The following is a 22486-nucleotide window of genomic DNA, read 5'->3' on the forward strand; positions in this document are numbered from 1 at the left end:
CAGAATGTAGTTTCTTTTAAACGTTATTTACAATGAAAGATACTATTTCTTACGTAATAAATTAAATTAAATATTTGAAAGATAAATTTTCTGTATTGTTCGTAAGCTTATCATTTAAATTTTGATTTATAAAAAATTATATTTTATAATAGAAATTAAATTTAATTATTTATGTTCTTATAAGTATGCACCAATCGTGATAAAATTTGATGGAAAATGCTATATTGTGATTGGTAGTTCTAACAGAAATACATTTCCAAATGAATATTATTATAATCGGAAGTGCGTCATATAAGATTTAAACTATGCTGAGTGATTAATAAAAGTCAACTGTTACTATAAATTTTTACATTTATACAAATTTGTATTAAATGGCAGGAGAAGTCGTAGTCGATGCTTTACCATATATTGATCAAGGATATGATGAACCTGGAGTCAGAGAAGCGGTAAATAATATTTCTTTATAAAATTTTATTATCAAATTAATTCTAGGTTATATTATTAATGAATGATTAATTTAATTAATTATAAATATTGTAGGCTTTGGCTATGGTTGAAGAAGAAACACGTCGTTATAGACCAACGAAAAATTATTTAGAACATTTGGCATCATTAAATATAACTGCTTTTGAAACAGAAGTAATGAAACATGAATTTGAACGAATGCAAAACCGTTTACCTATGGAAGTACTTAGTATGAAACGTTATGAATTACCTCCACCTCCACCAGGCAAAATGAACGATCTTGCAGCATGGAACGAAAGTGTAGAAAATAGCAGTGCACAATTAGAACATCAGGCTACAAGGTAAATTATTTTTAATGTTTTAATCTTTTATATTTTTGCTTAATTATTTACATTATTTGTAGCCTGAGAATGTGACTAATATATTATTGTAATGTTTTATAATAACACAGAATTTGTAATCTTGAATTAATGATGGAATATGGATGTGAAGCATGGAAATCTTATTTAGAAATATTAGTACAATTAGTGAATCAAGCCCAAAAACAATTACAAGCATTAAGGAAAAAGATACAAGAAGTTAATTGGCAAAGAAAATCTATGCAAACTCAAGGAGGAGAAAAGTTAAGAGCATTGGAAGCACAATGGGTGGGATTAGTATCAAAAAATTATGAGATTGAACAAGCATGCGTACATTTAGAAGAAGAAATACAAAAGTCTATGATGAATAAGGGTGAAGGAGTAGAAATCAATGATGTACCAGGAGAGGAGGAACCTGATGTTCCAGAAAAAAGTGCAACAGAGGTTATGGCAACAGAAATGGATCAACAAGAAAATCAAGAACCTCAGAACAATATGTAAAAATATAAATGTATAAAATTATGAGTAATTATATTTTGTATATTGTATTAATATATAAAAATAATAAATAAATTAACTTATTAGTAATAAATAAATAAATTTATTGTAATTAAAATTGTTAAAAAGTTACTTAATCTTACTTAAGTTGATTTTGAAATAGGTTATATTGGAAAGTCTTGCATAGTGCAAACAGAATACAATATTTTTTATAACGTATTCTTTGCACAAATATATCAATATATATTATATATATTATATTAAAAATAAATGCAAACATTATATAAATATCATGAAAATTAATTTATAAATATTATTCATCGATTGCCATTGTTGTGTTGAAATATCGTCGAACGTTTATATAAAAGAGGTTAGCAATCATAAATGGTATCTTATTTAATAATAGTATCTTATGAAAAAGTTAAAATATTTTAAACACTAGAAAGATTAATATAAAATTTTTAATATTTATTTTATATTTTATTTTATAGATAATTTATCACAATGCCTTATGGTATTTCATGGACTCGATATATTTGTCTTATTACATCAGCATTTTTTGCAACGGCAGCCGGTTCGCAAGTTGTGCATCTCATATATCGACCGCTTGATGATTTAGATGATCTTATAGAAGAAGCATTACAAAAAAAATTGTCAGAACAGAAAAATCATAACGATTCGTTAGTAAACTCTTAATAAATAAATTATATATATTAATTATAATGTATAATTATATTAAAATATATTAATTATTTATATATAATTGTTTAAATATCTTATTATTTGATAAATAATTTTTTTTTAAAGGAATCGGGGAAAATAAAATTAAGAAATAAATAACATTACAAATTAAATGATTTAAAAAATATAAAACACTAATTTTAGCTACAATACAAGATTTAATAAAGCACAATTTATTTCATCATAGTTTACACATATCACGTTTTTCTTTAATGCTTGAAATATACATATTTACAAGATGACTATCATCGTCTATAAATGACATATAGTATCATGTAACAATTATTTATAATTCACAATATACTTGGAGGACTATTTTAAATAGTTTGCTCGCATTTATGTATCACTAGCACATTTTTGCATAAGCTTAGCTCGTAATTTAAATCTTAGGATAGCTACTAACTCGTACTCTTTTTTTTTTATATAATTACAAAAGCGAATAATCAAGCGTTATTCTTGGGCAACTATTGGTATAAAAAAATACGTAAATTTTATCTCTATCTCAATCGTTTTGTAATGACAGGAAGAATAGTAAAAACACTCGTAAAGCCTTTATCGATTGATTTCGATTAATCACTAAATTGTCATAATGATGTTTCGCTGGCACCAGAACTCTGTGATTGAAGTGGTAAACTTGTTTTATATCCTGTCGATTCCTCCTCTAGCAATGCTATCCGTTGTTTTAAAGATTTTACCTATAAATCAAGAGATATGTATAAAAAAAAAAAAAAAAGAAAAAAAAAAGAAATAGCAAAAAATTAAATTAATTCAGTTATTGGGAATATAATTTTTATTGGGGATAATAAATTACTGCGCAGAATCAAGCGCAGTTCAATATTGACAAGGCAAGATGGCGATACAGAAAAGGCATCGTGCGGTACACGATAATAAGAATGGCATCGTTCAAAATAATAAAAATAATAAAAAAATTCGCAAATAAAATGCCTGGTAAACGTTTCAAGGAATTTAGATTTTTACCATTATGTTTTGTCATGGGTGGTGTGCTAGAGTTCACCATGATTCATTGGCATGTTGGAGAGGTTAACTTTTATAAAACGTATAAAAAAAGAAGAATAGAAGAAGCAGTTCAACAGAGATTAAAAGAAATATATAATTAATGAATAAATGAATTATAGCAAATATTGTCCACAAGTTAATGGACAAAAATGGAATTTGTATCTACGATAACAAATTAGTGAGTACAATATTATAACCTCAATATTTCATTTTTACAGCAACAGAAATTTTTAATATTTTATACCTTTTTTTAGGTTTTCAGAATGATGTTGATATAATTTATGAAGATTTATGAAGGATTTATGTAAAAACATATATAAAGTGTAATAAATTATTTTACAGACAGTTTAAATACAATTTTGGCAATTCTTCTCAACTTCTTTCATATATCACACATCACATTTATGCTTGTTCATACCTGAGCAGCATGTCTTTCCACCATACCCAACATTTGTTGTTCCAATTTTTTTAGTCTGGATTGATATTTTTTCTTAGATTTCTCTAAAGTTTGTACCAGGGCTCTAAAAACAAGATTAAAAGATAATATCTTTCAATCAATAAATTAATTTTTATCCATGATTTAATTACCCATTGGCTCTTTTTAAATCGTTAATAAGCTCAGCTGATTGTTGATGCCTCAATTCAGAATTTTTATTAACTTTATCTAAAGTAGAAACTAATTCTTGCAATCGTTCTTTTAGCCTAGCCTCTCGACCTAATGCTTCTATTAATTCGGATTCCATGCCTTCACTTTCGTTATCGCTTAAACCTCGATCCTATAATATCCATAACATACATATATATATATATTTTATCGATTCGAAAAGTTTTATTACAGACGAAGAGAAATTCTTACTTTATTCGTAGCCATTGCCAGCATGGCCTCTGTATCTCTAAGTTGACCCTGAAGATGTTCAATGGCGGCATGCTGAGCTGCAATTTGCGTATCACGTGCATTTAATTTCAATTCTATAGTAGCTCGTTCCTTTTCCAACAGAAACACCCGTGCTCGTAGCTCTGCCTTATCCTCTCTCATAGCCATTAATTCCTGCGTGATTTTTTAATTGACCACATTTCTTTTTGAATTCTCTTCGAATGATTCGAAACTAAATAACAAACCTGCATAAGTACAGCTGTTTCTAAATCTAATTTTCGAGCTTCTGCGAGAGAAATGGTGTTTTTTGAGTTTAATGGTTCAGCGTGAACGCTTTCTAATTCCACTACAGTCGATCTAACCATAGCTCGTTCCCCTTTCAATCTGCTGATGTGTCTTCTAAGTCTTTGCTCATCTTCAACGCACCAAGTCACTTCCGATCTAAGGATCATGAAATCGGATCATGAAAAAAAAAAAAAAAAAAAAAAAAATAAATTTATCGATTATTGCTATTTTCTTATATATTTACTCGTCCGACAAAACTATGCTATCTTCCCACGGTGCATTCAGAGTATTCATACATTCGTTCTCTAGTTTATTCAACACATGACAGGCTACATGTTCGGCCGCTCTCCTGTTCTCGATCGTAATGCTGTTTCTTTCCGTGGACAGAGCGATCTCGCTTTCCAACAATGCTACCAGGACATCATAAGCCTCTATCGCGCGATCACTATAAGAAAGGGCTAATCGTAATGCAATCGCATTCGATTCGTACTTTCCCACTAAAAGACTCAATCTGGAACAGACGAAATTCGTAAACGTAATCTTTACACTATTTTCTATTTTCTATTTTAGAGGAAGAAAGACGAATGTATACCTGTCGCATTGCGCTTTACTCTCGTGTAAGGTCAAGGCAAGAACCGCGTTGTTCGTTCGAGCATGTTCCAACCTGCTGTTCAATCTTTCCGTCTCCACTTCAAATTGTTTCTCGGATCCATTCAATTCTTGAATGTTCGAGTGTTCCAGGAGATCCGACACCAGATGCTCGGCCACCATAGTGGAACATACCTTTCATTCAAATTTATAAAATTCACAAGAGGGATAAATAAAAAAATAAATAAAAAAAAGCTACGGTTGTATAATTATATAACTAGTGATTAATCGTAATTACGAGCGAAAAAAAGAAAAATATATGAACAACAACGGGGTAATGAGTAATATAAGTCACAAGTACCCCCAGATTAGTAATATCGGGTCCTGTGATGTGCCTCTCGTCGGTCCTCCTGAGTCTTACCCTCTCGGCTATTTTAAGAACTGGAGCTTCCTCCCTCGTTACGCTCTTTGTCGGCGGTGTCTGCAGGGGTGGCAAGAGTGGCGAGCAAGGTGCACTCAAAGGTTCCGGTGAGCTGGTGTTGCCTCTTGTCTGCGGAAATCAAAGAAGAGCACGAGGAAAACATTACAGACGGAAGGGTTGATAAATATTTTTGTGAAAGTGTTGGCTGATCAAAGGCTGGCCAAAGGACGAGGTAACGATGCAAAAAATTCGTTCGACATTCAACGGTGGTTTCCTTTCAAAGAGGGAAAGTGCATTTCGGTGCATCAAGATGAAAGGAACGATCTTCTTTTCATCGCGGAGAAACTCTTTGCGGGGTTCCATTCCGTCTTTATAGTGAAAATCGCATTGACTGTACGCGTCACGCGGGGATACGTCACAGTAGGTTAAATTGCTACCCACTCGTGCCTCTCTACGGGGCGACTCGCTGCCAGCCTGTTGCCTCTGATTGTTAGCCTGATTCTTGAAATTGGCCAGTTGAGCCTGCAAGCTGGCGATCTCTGCTCGAAGGGCTGTGACCTCTTCTTGCAACGCTGCCACGGCCACGCTCTGGCACGAAGCCGCCTGTTGTGTCGGTTCTGGTGTTGGTAACGCCGCCGGACTGTCCAACTGCTCTCTCCCATTCTGTCCATTATCATGCGAATTAACGATTATTATTCAATCGTTGATCAAAAAAGAATTTCGATCGCGTCTTACATCTCGACACAAACTTTCTGAACTCTGAATCCGGATTAGACAAACGACAAAGCAGGAGCTTACGATCGACAAGTAGTACGTACCTCGACAGTACGTGGCTCGATGTCCTCGCAGCAGCTGGAATCGGCATCGCCCAACGTACGATCTCCATCCCCCTGAATGTCACCTCCGCCTTCGCTCTCTTCCACGGGATTAGTGATAGATCCTTCCGCGTCTCTGCTCGTTTCTATCTCTGCGGAAACCAGAGATGATTAATTAAAACAAGAGAGAGAGAGAGAGAGAGAGAGAGAAATGTAACACTTGGACGAGAATCATCTCTCTGTTTAAGGAAAAATCTCGTATATTTTGGCCACGTGTTGAGAGAAACGAAGGATGCCCTCGCAGCGGGAAGCGCGTTAAAACATCAAACAGCCTCGGCCTAGGTAATAAATCTTGGTCGTAAGGGGAGATAGAGAGCGCACAGGTTCACGGAATCTCCCTTACCAGACTCATCCTCCTCGGCAATTACGGTAGCTCGATGCCTCTCGAGCTGCCTGCCAAGCTCGGCGATCACGGAATGTAACTCGGTGAGCCGCTCCTCGTGCCTCGCCGCTTGTTGCTCCACCTTCTGTTCCGCCCGTGCGGCCTGAAGCTCCGCGCGGACCAAAGCCGCCTCGGTCGCCTCCCTGGCTCGTGTCTCCGCCACCAACCTCGCGTTCAGCTCGGCGACCTCGGACCGCAACGACGACAGCGCGGCCGCGTGCAGCTGCAACAGAATCCGATTAATTTCATTGGAGAAAAGGTCGGGAAAGGGAGAGGAAATTTCGAAAATCGTAGGAGAGGAAATTTATTACACGCGACGCGTATCGTGATTCTTGGATCTCGTGACGCAATACCATTTGTTGGATAAGAGATCGTTTCGATCTTATTAATAGGTCGGCAGTTTCTTATTTTCCTTCTAATCTCTCGCCTCGATCAATCTTCGTCCGCCCGATAAATTTCTTAACTTCTTGCAACGAATCGCGATACATTATTATGCGCGAATTATAGCGAAGGAAAGGATAATTTGCCGATTCTTTGCTAGAGGTCGAATCGCGTATTTACCATCCGATTTAAAGAAAAAGATAATCGAACAAACGCGAGTAATATCCTCGTATAATCTAAATGATACTCAATCTCGAATCGAAACATCGTTTTTACCAAAGAGAGAGAGAGAGAGAGAGAGAGAGAGAGAGAGAGAGAGAGAGAGAGAGAGAGAGAGAGAAATCTATTTTCTCGGAAACTTCAACTTCGCTATCGACTATCGAAGGAGGCGGCTATTTGCGACGAACACGCTATTTCCGCAAATAGACGGTTCCAGACACGATCGTTCTCCTTGTTATCGTTGCCCCTCATTAATTTTCACCGTATTCGCGATATTCCGAGCGTGAGCGCGGGAAACAGGAGAAAAAGGAAGTGGAAAAAAAAAAAAATGCGTTAAGGAGCTCGCGGATACCTGTTTACGCAGCATCGTCCCTCGTCGAGTGCCCTTCGCGTAGGCAACCGTGCATGACGAACGTTACAAGACGACGAGCTGTTAATGATTCTGGCCATGTGATAGCGCACACCGATCAAGATGAAAAGAGAGAAAAATTTCTCGGAGGATGCGTAGAAGAATCACGACCCGTAATTACGAAGTATCATTCTAGAAGTCGTCCTTTTATCGAGAGAGAGAGAGAGAGAGAGAGAGGATCAACGCGCGTACCTCACGCGTTTTTCTCGACGACAGGTAAACTAGTTTGTCATCTGGCTCCTCCGCGAGACATCAGATCTTTCTTGCCTATCTCTTTTCTCTCTCTTTTCCGTTAGCTGTGTGGCACGCTCAACGAGTATCTACGTTTTACACGGAAAATTGAGAAAATAGTTTGGAATTTTGCCGATATAGATAGATAGAGCCTGTTTAACCGCGATTTTATTTAACTCGAGTTATGTACAGTGTCGAGGAACTTTCGATCGCCTATTTTTCCACGAGGTATCGTTGAAACGGTGTGTTATTGTTGTAAACGCAAAAATAAAAAAAAAAAAAAAAAAAAAAGAAGAAGAAAATTTCAAAAAATTTGCATCCATACAATATTTTATCATAGCATGATTTGAGAATAAGAAGAAGGCTTCGATCGATCGATATTTACTCTGGCAACTATGTTTTGTTCATGAGTCGATGAAGAGTATTTTCGAATGGTATCGCGATGGAGCAACGCGAATCCTTGCAGCAAGGATTTGGGTAGCCGAGTGTAGGAAATGTCGAATTATACCTCGTAAGAGATATATTCGATCAAGCCACTCTGGCCATCCTTCTCGGCTCGCTCGTGAATGTTAATGGACATTTCACGCGGTGAACGTGACATAAAGCTGCCTCGGCAAATAAAGCAATTTCACGCTCTATTTTTCTTACTCGTGTATCGTCGTTTATCATCATCAATTATGTCACGATCGTACGTTCTCAAGCGAGAGGAAAACTCGCTCGCGTGCAAACGAGGCTGTTATCTGCTCGACCTGAAAAGAAAAGTCGAGTCGATTGCACAACTCGACAACCTGGCCAGGTAAATTCTTCGCAATGACTCACTCAGGAGATTACCAAAGAGGACAAGTCGCATAGGCTTCTCTCGTTCTCCCTTTCTCTTTTCCTCTCTCGTCTTGGCCACGCGCGTTGTTTCAAGCACGAGCCGATTCCATCGAATTTCTCTCTCCCGCGAGGCGTAGAGTGTAGAGTAGTCCAGGGACGTAAAATGATACCGGAAATTGCGGTAAAGTGGTATAAAGCCGGCGACAAGGGTGACCGAGGAGGGCATCGACTTTCTCGACAGTCGAATACCCGATATCCTGTCCTCGATAGATACAACTCGGATCGGGCTCGTCTTTGATACACCAAAATTACTTGGAAACTTGTGGAAGGAGGGGGAGGGGGGGAGAGGGGGAAGGATAAATCCATTCGCGACGAGGGTCGTGGCTGTGTTGCAGAGAGACTTTTGCTAAAGGGAAAGTTAAAGCCTTCTCGATGAAACTTCACAAACTTTTCGAACCGGTCAACGGATGATTACGAACAATGCAACGATAATCACAATGCGTAGTTAAGTATATCGAGAGTGTGTGTGTGTGTGTGAGAGAGAGAGATATTCGCTCGAACCTCGTACAAAAGTCGCGTTAAATGCCGCGATTGTGTATCGCATAAGGCGAAGAATATCTCTGACGTTTTAAAACGTATGCAAACGAGACACGAATAATCCGTTTGTTATTCGATAAAAATCGTGACACATCCTCCCCCGCGATCGAGAGGATCCACGAACAAAAATATCCTCGAAACTTTTGCCTTAGAAAAGAAAAAAAAAAATTTATTTTCGTACTTTACAAAACCGAAATTCTTCGGGGAAAAAGGAGATCTGCCATCCGCCATATTTTTCCTTTATATGTATCTCGCAAAATTCCAAGTTGCGATCGATTTTTATCCGATTACAAGGATTCAAGGAAACTCGGCGACGATACTTTGACGAAGAATGGAAGCACGTTAAATCCTCGCCTAGAACCGGATAATCGAAACGCTTTCTTCCCTTGGATCGGCGAGTCGAGAAAAGGAAGAAAGAGAGGGAATCGAACACGTCGCGTATAATGGCGAGAGTTTTAAAAAACGTTCCCTTATTCGTTAATGTCCTACTCGTCCGACCTCTGTCGCAGACCTCTATATTCCCGTTTTCCTGCAGAAACACCTCTTTTGCGCGAATTTTTTACCAAATCATGGTTCGATGGATGCTTGGCTCAATCCGCTCGTACGTGGATCGAACAGGTCTTGGCCAAAAAAATGTCGTTCGCGAAACAAGCTGCACTTGCGAAAGACCAGTTTTCTTTCCTCTTTTTTTTTTTTTTTTTTTCCTTCGAAGGAAAAACTCGCGTTTCTTCGTCGATAGAGACTCCTATTGGTTGTCGCGAATAATTGAATTTTCGCGCGAAAGCTTGCCTCGTTGCGAAATAATATCACGTTCCGCGGAGGAAAATCGCGATAACATTATCACCGGCGTAACGGAGAACTTTGGAAACAACGTTTGTCTTCCCTGAACTTCTGTAACAAGATCACAAAGGCTCGAGATATATATATATATATGTATATATATAGTCGGAGTAACGAGATTTTTCCGATGAAAATGGGCCTCCTTTCGAAGGGGAGAGGAAGGGATCAAGTAATCCGTTAAAGGGGTCAAGTAGGTGTTCCCTTTCGAGATGGTAAATTCCTTGACCAAGCCTCCGCCACCCTTTCGCTTCTCTTTGTCCGCGTTTGTCAAAGGGGACGGAGTCGGCCTTGCTCGTTTCGATCCAGACGGTTGAACGAAGAGAAAGAGAGGGCGGCGCGAGAGCCGCGCGTTTCAAACGCTCCTTTTGTGGCCGGTTGGACAAAAGAGGTAACCCAGAGACGCGATGCGAGAGAGCGTCGCCTGCGAAATGCCGTATCCTCCCTTAATCGCGCGAAAAGAAGATCGTTCTTTTCAATCGCGTTAAACTAACTGCCTGCCGCCAATCAGATTTTTCGAAAACGACACTTATCCTACTAGTATCCGCTTTCTCCCTTTCCTAACCAATCGATCGATTCGATCATCGATGGAGGAAATGTTTCATCTATCAAACCACGTTGTTCGAACGCTGGTGGCGAACACTGGGGGGTGAAGAGAGAGAGAGAGAAATGGGGAATGACGGACAGTCGGAGGCGGAACGACGGTGATTCGACGGCGAAAATATGGAATCGAAAGGGGAGAAGGTAGGCAAGCGGTGTGAAAGCGGTGGCAAACGAAATTACGAAGGACGAAAGTTTATTCGAAATTCGGGTGTGCGAAATCGATCGTCCGGTTGGTTACCCCGCTTCTATTCCTGCTGGATTAAAGTTTAAAGGGATGGTACTCGATTCTGCATAAGGTCTTACGGAGAGACAGACGGATTCGCCGGGGCTGCGCGTGTTCAGACAGGATTGAAGAGAGAGGGACAGCGAGATGGAAAGTTGAACCGGGAAACTGGGAAAAACAAGAAGAAGAAGAAGAAGAAGAAGAATCGGAGGAGATGGATAGAGAGAGAGAGAGAGAGAGAGGACAATCCAAACGCGTGACGCGCGGAGAAGGAGCGAAGAGGGATAAAAAATGAACGAGCCGTTTCGAGTTGAATATGGAGGGAGGGAGAGAGAGGAAGGGCAGAAACATCCAGTCCTGTTCCTGAGAGACAGGCCGATCCACTCTCGACGAGATCCCTTTTGAATCGAATATACGACAGAGGCAAAAATTACGGAACTCCATTATCGGGTGTCGGAACGGTGTTCGCCTCTGGCGGTAGGCCTTGTTCTCGCGTTTCGTTAACGCGCTCGATGACGCGACCCATCGAGTTCCATCCCCCTCCCCCTCTTCTTCTTCGCGCTTTCCGATGCATCCCCTTCGTTAATCGATGATGCGACCGTGGTAAATTACTCGAAAATTATTCCACCGGTCGAACTTCTCTTATCGATCGAGAGATGGTTACACGCGAATACGAGTGTAGGCAAGTTGGATCGAACGATGGACGAAGAAAGTTGGTTCGTCGGTCTCCAACTTACTGACTCCTGCCGCTTGTGGCCAGCTTCGACCTGTATGGGTACGGTTCTGTCGGAGCTGTGATCGGCAGGGCAGCAGAGCCACGACCTAGACCTGGTCAATCCCTTCGGTTCCTCTTCCTCCTCCTCCGCGTCCTCCTCCTCCTCTGTGGTGGCGCAATGAACGTAAACCAGATCCCTTCTCGCCGGCTCGAGGATCTCTTTGCCAGGGGCGGAGACGTGGCTCGGCTGCACCGTGTACCTGATCGCCTGTTGGCAATGTTGCTGCTGCACTTGCACTCGTTGCAAACGGTCCACGTAGTAAGCCGGCTCCGCGGAGCCATTGTTCACGGCCACGGTGAAACCCGCCACGTTGCCTCGCTGCTCGACTTTCCCTCACTGCGACATCTTTTTTCGCTCGGCGGCCATGGACGGCCACCAACCTTTTCCTCCCCGCCTTCCTTCTTCCTTGTTAAAATACCGCGACGATCGGCGTTGAAAGCGATACACAAGGCGGCTCCCTCGTCACACACTTCCGCGCTCTTGTTCCACGATAAACACACCATTCACGCGTCCGACTCTTCGTCACGCTCGGCTACGCGATGCGACGATAGAGCGACGAGACATTGCAGTAGCGATCGGTAGTGCAATTTTTCCTCCCTGCAATTAGGTTATTGCCAACTGACGCCAACAACTGTTTCGTTCTGTGCTCCCGCGATCCTCTTATCCTATTCCTACTCTCGCAACGTGATTGGAGAAACGAAACTCCTCTTTACTCGTTCTCCATCGAGAAACAAAAAACAACACTCCTTCTTCCGTCTACTACAACGAGTGGTGGAGACTAGTTCTCGAATTCGTAGTTCACGGTTCGATACGCTTCGAAAAATGGCGTGGAACGCGAAAATCGCGCTCACTAATTACGATTCGTTCCGAGATTTTCCCCCGCTTTGGCACGTGCCACCGCCATCGAAAATCGCGGAAAAACGTCGAGTGCTGCGCGAGATTTGCCGTTTCAAGTTTTCATATTTTTTAAACGCGTTTAACGAGCACGCTCGTTAACTCGTCATTAATGGCCCGGTCAATGCTAGCCTTCGATGGTCTCTCTCGCGGCTCGTTACATTTTCCACCTTGTTGATCGCATCCATCGATTCCACGTTTCCCTAATAATACAGAAAATAACGTTGCTCCACGACGTATCTCTCGATCGTGGTTCGTTTCGTTTCGCTTGGCAATTCATCCGTAGATCGTAATCGGCCGTATTTCATTTCTCCCGAGATTTCGAGCTCGTCAACTTTGCCGCTCGAAATATAAAAAAGAATCGCTGCAACGGATGCCTGGCTCGTTTAACGGAACTTTGGTCGAGCACGCTCGAGTGTCTTTTTCACACCGTTCCTCCTTTATCTTTGCGAGAGAAACAATCGGGGTGGAAAATTTTCATCGTATTCACGAAACACTTGTTTCCAGCGAAGTGAGCCAAAGATTTCGATTCGATGGAAAAAATTGACGAAACTGACTTTGCATCGCTTTCCAAGATGAATAAATATCTCGTTCGAACGAGTTGTCTATGTAGTTTGCGAGAGACACTTTGGGAGACTGTCCCAATTTAACGAGAAGGAGGATAGCCGGTATATGCGTGCAATGGAGCTCGCGCACCGATTTAGAACGGTGGTTAATTGGTCGTGTCTATCGATTCTGACCCGACGACGCGTCGCGAAAACGGGCGAAATAAATTAATTGCTCGACCGGCAATTATGAGACGCGAGAAAGGGGCGGGGATTTCTGTCTCGGGCCTAACGAGGCCCTTATTCCCGCCGGCAATTAGTTTTTTACGCGAGGTCAATGCGATCAAAGCGGCTGCGGTGAATTCCACTCGCGATCCTTCGATGCTCGCCGTGTGCCGGCGAACAAAAGTTTTCCAAAAGTTTATCCAAAAATTAATATACACCGGTTTCGACCGATCGAAAAAAGCGGAACATTTCCTTCCTCGAAAAGTGTTAATCGACCTTTTTCGAAATTTACTTGCCTCCAGAATGGATTTCTCCAATGGTACTCTTGGCCACGCTTCAATTTATCGATCGCGGACAGCTACGTGGACAAAAGTCGACGAAAAACAGCGGAATTCCGGAGTGACGGGCGGGCAGGCAGGCGCGTTAATTAAACGAGTTAATTAGTCAAGGCGACGCAACCGCGCGGTATGCCGGGAAAACCGCGTTTCGAATTTAGCGGAGAGATGGTCAGGGAATACCAGGCTCGGTGTATACCAATTATGGAAACTGCTCGCCCTCCCCCTATTGGCCTTTTTACAGATCCAGCCATTTTGCCTGGTCACTCGTTCCGAATCGTTGAGAATTAATAAATAAACGAGCGAAATCGATTCACAGGTACAATTTCTTACTGTTTATATATCGCGAGTTGTATCCGGAGGGAAGATTCGAGTGTTGGGGGAAGCGAAAGTAAGAGTAATCGTTTTAATATCGTTGCGAAAGTAGAAAGATGTGGCGAGAAAACGTGTTTTAGAAGCTGTTACGTTGAATGGATCAGCTTATCGTCGTTTATCGTCGGAGCGTATCCAACCGGGACATTTACACACGCGGTGACGTCAAACCGAGACCTCCTTCTCACCTTTCTCTCTTTTTGTTAGGTATGCTGCGTGCATAGTTGGTCGCAAATTTGTCGCGTTGACTCATAGGAGAGCCTATAAGCGGCGGCCGGATTCTTATCTCTCGATTATCGATCGAGCACCGAAAAGGGAAGAATTATCCGCGCCACCTGGCGGGGAAGAGCCTATTCTTTCGGCGCAGCTGCGGATCGCGAAAACAAACCGTGGCTATTCCTCGGATGGACGATTTCGTTTCGAATAATAATCAATCGCGGGGAAATACAAATTTAACGACGGGTTCAGCTGCGGTTAAAAATAGCGGGGAGGGATCGTGAAACGTGCGTAATCGTGGCGTGATTCACGTGGTTGGGGGACCGTAGGTCGTGGCATTGGGGAGTATCAAGGGTGAAGCACGGTTCTACTACGTGGTGGATATGAGTAATTAGCACGTGCCACGTGCGCGCAATCCGAATTCAATTGGCATCGCGAGAATTCTCGTTACCGCGAACGTAACGTTTTTTCCTTCAAAACTTCTTCTAAAAAAAAAAAAAAAAAAAAACTCGAACCGTCTTCAAATTCGAAATTTCGACGAGGAAAATGTATCGTATCGATCGAGCAAGCAACGTGTTGCTCCAAGTCACCAGATACGTTATCTTCTATAATGGGCGCGATAAAAGGGATACATCTACCAGGAAGAGTGGATTCGCGAAAAATATCAAAGATAATATCACGTTCCAGCTTGGATAACGCTCTAAAACTGTTTTCCACGGATGTCTCCGCCGCGGTTACGATCTCGGCCCAATAAAGTTCGGCCAAAGTACAGAAACGCGCGATGTCGATACGATCCATCCTCTTATCCCCGCCGATGCTTCAACGCCGCTTTTACGACTCACGTTTTTTTTCCCCCCCTCCACGGTATAAACACCGTTCCACGCTTTGTAACACCATTAAACGTCCGTGTTCACGATCATTACCAAGGCGAGCGCTCGCCAACCCGAACGCGGCCAATTCCGGCCGATTAATTTACGAGTTAATCGCCCAGCAACGATTCGACTCGAGACGTCGTTAAAACGTAAATGTCACTCGACGTTTAGGAGAAGGTATGCGGCCATTACTCGCGCCATTCATCGAACAAACGTTTCCATTATCGAACCGCGCGTGTAACTTTTCTTTTACCATTCGAACGGAACGGTTTAACAATTCATTGTCGCGAATTATGTTCTCGCGATCGAGTACAAAGATCTATCCCCATTTTTCCCCCGTAGATCGACGCGATAACGCGATTGAACACGAACCCACGAATAACTCTACTTATCTTTTGAGCGAGATTTTTCCAGCCTCGACTCGATCGAGACTGGTTGGCTGGTCGATGCGACGCGGGTAGGTGATCAACGAAAGATGTTTCGTTTTATACACGAGGATTCTAAGGACGAGGCATTAAGGGGTAGGCAGCGAAGCGGCGGAGGAAAATCGTGGCTCGGTCGGTGGAACAGCAGGAACGCGGAAGGGATGGTTGGCGAGGAAGCCAGTTCGTTAAACTCGTTACCGATCCCTGAAATCGTTGCCCCGGAATGCGCCATTTTTCTCTCTCCTCTGTTTGCTGGAAAAGAGGGAGGAGCAAGAAAAGTGAGAAGGTGGAGAGAAGAGGAGGGAGAAACGTAAACCGAAGAAGGAGGATGTAAAAAATTGAAAAGTAGAGAGGAGGAGAGATGAATGGAATGGCTCGGTGATTAATACTCGGTAAATGAATATGGAAACAAAGATAGGAGCAAGATAGGAGAGCGTTTGAATATTTAAATTGCAAAATGTTTGGGAGAAAGGAAGGCGCGTGTAGCACGGCGATAATGATGCATGCCGTGGCAATCGGAGAGAACGTTTCGCGTTAATAATTTGGCCGAGGTGTGCTCAACAGACTGAACGAACGGGAAAAAATTCCTTCCGCTCGCTCGAGAAGAGAGAAGAATTCGATCTCCCGACATTCGACATTCGTGCAAGAGACAAAGAAAAAGAAAGGAAGAAAAAGAAAAAGACCGGAACGGAGAGAAAAGTTGTCCGAACGAGAAACCGAAAGACACACCGCGCGGATGTGACCCAATTTTCGAAGACGTGGAAAGATCGCTCGAAAACCTTCGCTCCGCTCGAGTATGCAAATTCCACGAAATCCCGATGACATCCATTTTTACGCTCGACTCGATCGGTTAAAAGTTTCCGTGCGAACGCGCCAATGTAAACGGCGTTAAATCGCATCGTCGAACAAACAACGATAAAGGAACGCAGGTTGATCCGCAATCGAGTCAAACCGAGAGCATCGGAGAGGAGAGATTGGCGCCAGTCCTTGTTTTTACTCAATTGTAACTCAACCAACGAGTTTAACGATTACTTTATCTGTACACGGAAAAGAGGAACGGTAAACTCGAGAGGAGAGAGAGAGAGAGAGAGAGGGAGAGAGAGACGTGAAATTAGAGGCATCGAGGAGCGCGATAAATACGAGCGTGAATACGATAACGTCACGCCACACATTTTTGCGCAGTTTGTTAAAGGAAGAAAGGACGTCATCTTAGTTTGCTTAGAATGAAAAATCGATAATTCCAGGGTTGGTTGGAAGAAGAGGGTTAACGAACCGATTCATCCGGGCGGGCAATATTTCCAGGGTTTCGGGGCCAACGCGATTCATACGTAGTAGTATAGGTATCGCTCTAGCCAGACGGAGAGTGGCCGCGGCGCCACGAAGCCGACAAAACGCGAGACGAGGCTTTAATAGAAATTAAATGAATCGTATTGTTTTCGAAAAGACCGTGGGTCAGGTTTTTGGAGCATCGCCAATAAAGTTGGGACGACGAGTGGGGGACAGGCGGGGAAGGAAGAGTCGACACGCGCGTGCATTCGTCTCGAGTCTTCTTCTTCTTTTTTTTTTTTTTTTCCCCTCTAAAGTAAAAACTTGTACGTGGCATACCCCACTCGCGTCGTCAGGCTATCATCTCGGGAATCGTCTAACAAATTACGGTTGATCCGACCGCGCGCTTGGATCAATTGACGTTACGCGCGTAGAATACTTGGTTCCAAGTTGGACGGAATTATACTCCTTCGAGCATTTATCGTGCGTAAATTATTCACACGTGTCTTTTCATTTTCTATTTTTATTAAATTTGAACGAACAAACCAATTTTTTTATGGATGAAAGATATAAGGTATGCGGAATAACGCGTATAAATGTCGCACAGCTTGTATATACCGCAATGCCATTATTTTGAATTACGACTCGGTACGAGTCGATCGAGGAGACAGAGGTAGTAAGGCCAGTTACCTCTTCCTTGAATCACGCGAGAGAGGACGGCATTTTTCTTCAATCTCGTTAACGTCTCGACCCACGTTAATTTTTGACATCGATCGATCGATCGACGATACGACACGCGTCCGTGCAAATTTACGCGATTGTGCATCGATGATACGTCACTGGATCGGCCACTAAATCGACCCATTAGCTTAATGTAAATTGTCATCGGTTGAGCTGAATCGGGTAGACAGAGGTGAATAACGGTTACAACGTCCATGCATCGCCTAATTAATTCGACGAAGACGCCACGTGGCATGGATAAAAAGCGAATTCGACGATCAAAATGATGATAATCGTTTCGCGGAGTAAGTATGACTCGAACATTGTTGGAAATAACGCGGTTGCGAAGAACTGGAGCACGTAACGCGACTTGTTGTTATTCTCAATTTCCATATACGTTGTTCGCGTGCAATTAAAATCTATCGACCGAGACAACAAATAGAACGAGCTGACCACCATCTTTTTTTTTTTTTTTTTTTTTTTTACTACACTCTCACAAGCGGCGTATAACCGTGCCAATAATTTACGACACGACGCAACGAATCACCAATGTCAAACACAGATCGAACTCATTGTTCGCATAGATAACATCGAATTGCTTCGTGGTGCTCCGATAAATTGAGCGTTGGGGGGGAAAAATAAAAAAAAAAGGGATTGAATCGAAGGAGAGAGATACCTTGTCTCGATATCGATAAGACGACGCGACTTCCTATTACGGCCCGTATCGGGGAAAGAATTTTGTATAAATATATATATGTGCGGTCGAAGGGAATGGGAAGGGGGGGAGGAGAGCAATCCCGAGACGGAATATACGGCGGTAGGAAGATAACGCGGAGTATACCGCAGTGCAATTCACGTTACCGGCGTAATTGCTTTTGCATCGATTGTCCTCACGAGGTCGGCCGTCTTTGCAGCGCCCTACATAAACGAAGGTTTACCCAATCTCACGGATGATCGTGCGCCTACGATCGCCGCGGATCGAAAAAAATAATAATAATTTCGAAATAACCAATCTCCTATTAACTATCCTCTATCGATCGATTCGATCACGACGGACCATCTATCCGAAATCGATCCATTATCTTAACGCGGTATATAATCGTAATTCGATCCGTATTTAACAACGTATTTTTTATAGCGTTAACGTTGAACGAACAATTAGGAGGATTTGTCATTTCTGCGGTGATCGGATGTATTCGTTACCTATCCGCTCTACCGATCGCTACTTTTATCGTTCTCCAAACGATACACCTGGAAAAGAAACCACTTCACCAGTATATATCTATATATATACATATATGTATATATATATGTATATATATCACACGAGAACGAATGACATTGTCGGTGGAAAAAACACGCACGACGAAGAAGCGCTCGATCGGTTGCTCGGAGCGGCGACCGGCCGCTACGGTTGGCGAAACGCTCGGTGACGGACTGAGCCACCGATTCTCCCACACCCCTAGTTTCATCCAAGCGGGAGCCGAGGATGGCCGAGCGGCGCCGAGGATCGCCGATCTTACGGCTCGTTGCACCGAAAGCTCCGATTTTCGCGTCTCTCTTGCTCCAATTGCCGCGTTACAGGCCGCGATACACTTACTTCACGCCACGCCACGCCACGCGGTTATTACAGCTGATAAAAAGTAATACGCTCCTGTAGTGCGCTCTTCGTGCCACCCTTTGCCACGATCGAACCAGAGCGCGCGAAAAAAAAAACCGGATATCGGCCGCAACGATCGCGTTCCATCCCCCTCCCTTCGATCGTAACAGAATCGTATTATTGGCGTCTTTATCTCGTTGCGTGCCTCGTATAAGCTTCCATATCGATCGATATGGAGGCGCAATCTTTGATCAAACTCGTTCGAGAAGAAGATACGATAGAAATGGAAGGTTAACGCCAAAGTTTTCTCCGTTCGATTTCTAATAGTCGACTCCCAATAGTTTCGAAATCGACTCCCCGGTGATCGATTGATTCGGATTTCCCCGCGAAGCTAAGCTTTCTCGTGATCTTTCGCGAGCAAAGGCTGTCGTCGACGATTTCAACGATAAGGAGAGCGAAGTGGAAGATCGGAATAATAATCTTCGAGAGAACAAAGTGACCGCGTGGGTTACAATTACGGCCCACGTGAGAAAGCAGCTTTCCATTCGTCTTATCGGGATTCCGGGTGGCCAAGTCAATTTGCCGGCGTATCGAAACGGACGCGCCCCCATCGTCAACACGGTCAACAGTTTTAATTGCGCGAAACATCGTAACGCCATCAATGGCCTCCAGTATATATATATTTATATATACATGTATATATCCACCGCGTATATATCCAGCTTTATAACGCGAGCGCCGTGTGATTTATACGCTTTATGCGAGTTTACGATTCATGGGCGGGACAATTTACGACGACACGGGGACCTTTCGCGGGCCTTCTTATCGATACCGATCCCGGAATCGTTTATCGCGCCACTGGACAGGGATTATTTATCGGCAGGAAGCGTGAAAATGAGCCGCGTGGCTGTCGGCTAATGACTCTGTTCGATTAACAGAAATAAGGAGAGGAGGACGCCGAAACGATTCCATTAGGAGCGTTGTGTCGAGAGTGATCGCCGTTTAAAGGCAAACGGCGTGGAACTTGTATCTGACATAATTACGAAGGAACGCCGATCACGTCCACTTCCAAACGCAGCGAGGAGGATCTCGCTTCCCTCTCTAATTGCGAGAGACGTCGAGATCCGCTTGATAAATGATCCTCTCGAGCTCGCCTCTTCCTTCGATCCGGGGAAACTACTTGCACGAACTTGTTTCACACTTTTTGAAAACACTTTTTCCAACGCGCGTTGCTGCCCGTATTCGCATTCGTCGAACAACAACTTTTTAGCCTTTAATGGCGTCGTGCCACACCTGTTTGCCAATTCGTAATATTTGTTCGCATGTTTGTTGCTAGCTTCCCACTAGCTCGTCCCATTGGGAAATGTATATCGTTCGGGAAAACGAAGAATATTTTTACCGATAATAAAATCGATGATGGAACGATTCGGATTTCTGGGCCGGGAAAACTTTATGCAAATCGGGGCTGAAGGTTTGCGGAGAAACAAAGGAGAGAGGAAAAAAGAGAAAAGATTGGCGGCAATCAGGAGGACAGACCGTGGTTTCTTAATTAACTTCGCCAATTTCTTCAATTAATACGAACCGGTCTTTCGCGAACGTTCACTTTTCCTGGGAATAATAAATCCATATCTCGAGATATACAATAATTATCTTTTAATCTCGCTGTTTAAATTCTCCTACATACCTTTCACTCGTAAATCAAACAGCCAAGATTCGAATTCGAAATTCGTTTGGGGGACAAGGAACGCGGGCGTCCTTGGGAAAAAGCGAAATTCACGAGATGCAAACGTCGTCTCGAAACGAGTAGGTGTAGAGAGAGATGGCATTTAACGGCGGTCAAACAACCGAGGCGTCGATAAAGAGATAAAATTCTCGTTAATTTCGCGTCGATAATATAATAACGAGGCACGCGTGCCTCGAAGATATCCTCCAGGCTTTATTGCGTCGCGATTCCTTCCCAAAGAATTCGTCGTCTCGATCGAACGTTCGATCGGATGAGATTCTCTTCGGGACGGAAGTAAATATTTCTGTGGAGGGAAAAAAGCGAAGGCGGGCGGATGGAAAGTAACGAGTTCCTGGGAAAACAACGAACGAAGCAAGACGAGTCGAAGGGAGAGTCATCGGATCTCTTTGCACGACGAAACAGATTTTTATTGGCGATTCCACGTTGTAGGGTGGCGGCAGACACAGACGCAGAGAAACAAACGTTGTTCTTCGGATCGATACCCGGTTTCACCGTTTGGTAAACCGTTTGCAAATTGATTTGCGCGTGACGCGTAAAATCGTCCACATTCGAATTCGGCTTAGAAATGTCGAGGCGAAAGTCAAGCGACTGAACTCTTTTGGCAAAGTTTTTCGAAAAGTTTCATCCTTTGTTTATGAATAAAGAAAGATCGACGAAGAAGAAGAAGAAAGGAGGAGAAAGTTTGATAAGGAAAAGAGGAGATTTCCTCGTGATACGAGAGGACAATTCTTGGGAAGAGTTATCGATCGATGACCCCTCCCCTCGAAATACCGTTTCATGAAAGTTATCAGCCCTGTTGGGGACGATACGATATAAGATTACACGTTCGATACGCCATTGTTCCTGGTCAAATCTTTGTGCCGTGGGGGGGCCAGCGATAACGGATACAAAGCGTACCATAATCGTACGCCGCTTAATTCAATCTGTCGTATCGGTAATAAGCCGCGTTTGGTTTATCTGGGATCGGGGACGAGGGCGCATAGCGATCGCATCGAACGAGAACAACACGAAGCTTGCTTCCTACGCGGCAGCTTTGTCCATAACGAAATTTCTTCGCGCGAGAATTTGAAAGAAAGAAACGGAAAGAAAATTCTCTCCTCGAAGAGGAACGACAATCGGTTGGAAACGTTGGTGGAAATAGGTCGGCCGATACGTCAGAGGGACGTGCTCGAAAGACGAACGTTGGCGACACGCGCTTCCAGCCGTGACAAAGTGTCTGTTCGGGGACGAGATTTCACGGAGCTGGTCGAGATCGATTCGTGGCTTTCCTACCGGTGCTGAACTTTTGATGCGCGCCGCGCCTAGAATACGCCTAGAACGAGGAAAAGAGGAGTAGGAGATTTGGACGTACGAGTTAAATCTAGCATCGGGAAACGTAGCGAGGACTTCCAAGTCGTTTGTTAGCGCCACGCCGCTGGCAAAGTGCATTTCGTAGTTTGCCGCAAGTTTCGCTGCCTCTGCGGCCGAGCTCTATCTTGCAGCTTGGAATATCGTTTTCAATGTTTCCAACAAGAGAGAGAGAGAGAGAGAGAGGATTCTCCAGATAACGAGTATCGTCGAATTATGTTTTTGACGCATCCAAAAATGTTTTAACGTGGTTTCCATTACCTAATTCCAAACTATATATATAAACGTGATTGGATACGTTGTTTATGCAGTCCCGAAATGTGTT

At 43.0% G+C, this 22486-nt stretch overlaps 4 protein-coding genes across 6 annotated transcripts in view; 3 read left to right on the forward strand and 1 right to left on the reverse strand.

The window, feature by feature from the left end:
• The first annotated feature begins 8 nt into the window (after positions 1-8).
• On the forward strand, positions 9-1424 carry BCAS2 (BCAS2 pre-mRNA processing factor). The gene is made up of 3 exons (XM_031917988.2): positions 9-446; positions 541-806; positions 917-1424. Exons 1-3 carry the CDS (start codon positions 372-374, stop codon positions 1323-1325), a joined length of 750 nt encoding a protein of 249 aa, XP_031773848.1. The 5' UTR covers positions 9-371; the 3' UTR covers positions 1326-1424.
• A 133-nt stretch (positions 1425-1557) lies between these two features.
• On the forward strand, positions 1558-2085 carry sloth2 (ubiquinol-cytochrome c reductase complex assembly factor 6 sloth 2). The gene is made up of 2 exons (XM_086902447.1): positions 1558-1692; positions 1814-2085. Exon 2 carries the CDS (start codon positions 1827-1829, stop codon positions 2016-2018), a length of 192 nt encoding a protein of 63 aa, XP_086758573.1. The 5' UTR covers positions 1558-1692; positions 1814-1826; the 3' UTR covers positions 2019-2085.
• A 116-nt stretch (positions 2086-2201) lies between these two features.
• Positions 2202-22486, reverse strand: part of LOC100867855 (colorectal mutant cancer protein) — a 35927-nt gene continuing 15642 nt past the window's right edge. For 2 of the 3 annotated variants that reach the window (XM_086902434.1, XM_086902435.1), the window contains 11 exons: positions 6467-6728; positions 6067-6215; positions 5690-5911; positions 5189-5377; positions 4832-5022; positions 4484-4750; positions 4200-4395; positions 3937-4128; positions 3669-3856; positions 3499-3601; positions 2202-2758 (listed from right to left, as the gene is read on the reverse strand). In XM_086902434.1, the coding sequence (XP_086758560.1) occupies positions 2648-2758; positions 3499-3601; positions 3669-3856; positions 3937-4128; positions 4200-4395; positions 4484-4750; positions 4832-5022; positions 5189-5377; positions 5690-5911; positions 6067-6215; positions 6467-6728 (2070 nt within the window). In that variant the 3' untranslated portion in view covers positions 2202-2647. Of the gene's footprint in view, positions 2759-3498; positions 3602-3668; positions 3857-3936; positions 4129-4199; positions 4396-4483; positions 4751-4831; positions 5023-5188; positions 5378-5689; positions 5912-6066; positions 6216-6466; positions 6729-7457; positions 7835-18673; positions 18910-22486 lie in introns of those variants that run through there. The other variant, XM_086902436.1, reaches the window with a different exon arrangement.
• On the forward strand, positions 2868-3437 carry LOC147658401 (ubiquinol-cytochrome c reductase complex assembly factor 5-like). Its single transcript, XM_086902446.1, has 2 exons — positions 2868-3258; positions 3335-3437. Exon 1 carries the CDS (start codon positions 2957-2959, stop codon positions 3179-3181), a length of 225 nt encoding a protein of 74 aa, XP_086758572.1. The 5' UTR covers positions 2868-2956; the 3' UTR covers positions 3182-3258; positions 3335-3437.

Source organism: Apis florea, unplaced genomic scaffold (genome assembly GCF_048593485.1).
Source record: "Apis florea isolate Af1SG1 unplaced genomic scaffold, ASM4859348v1 contig_2272_pilon, whole genome shotgun sequence".
Lineage (NCBI taxonomy): Eukaryota > Metazoa > Arthropoda > Insecta > Hymenoptera > Apidae > Apis > Apis florea.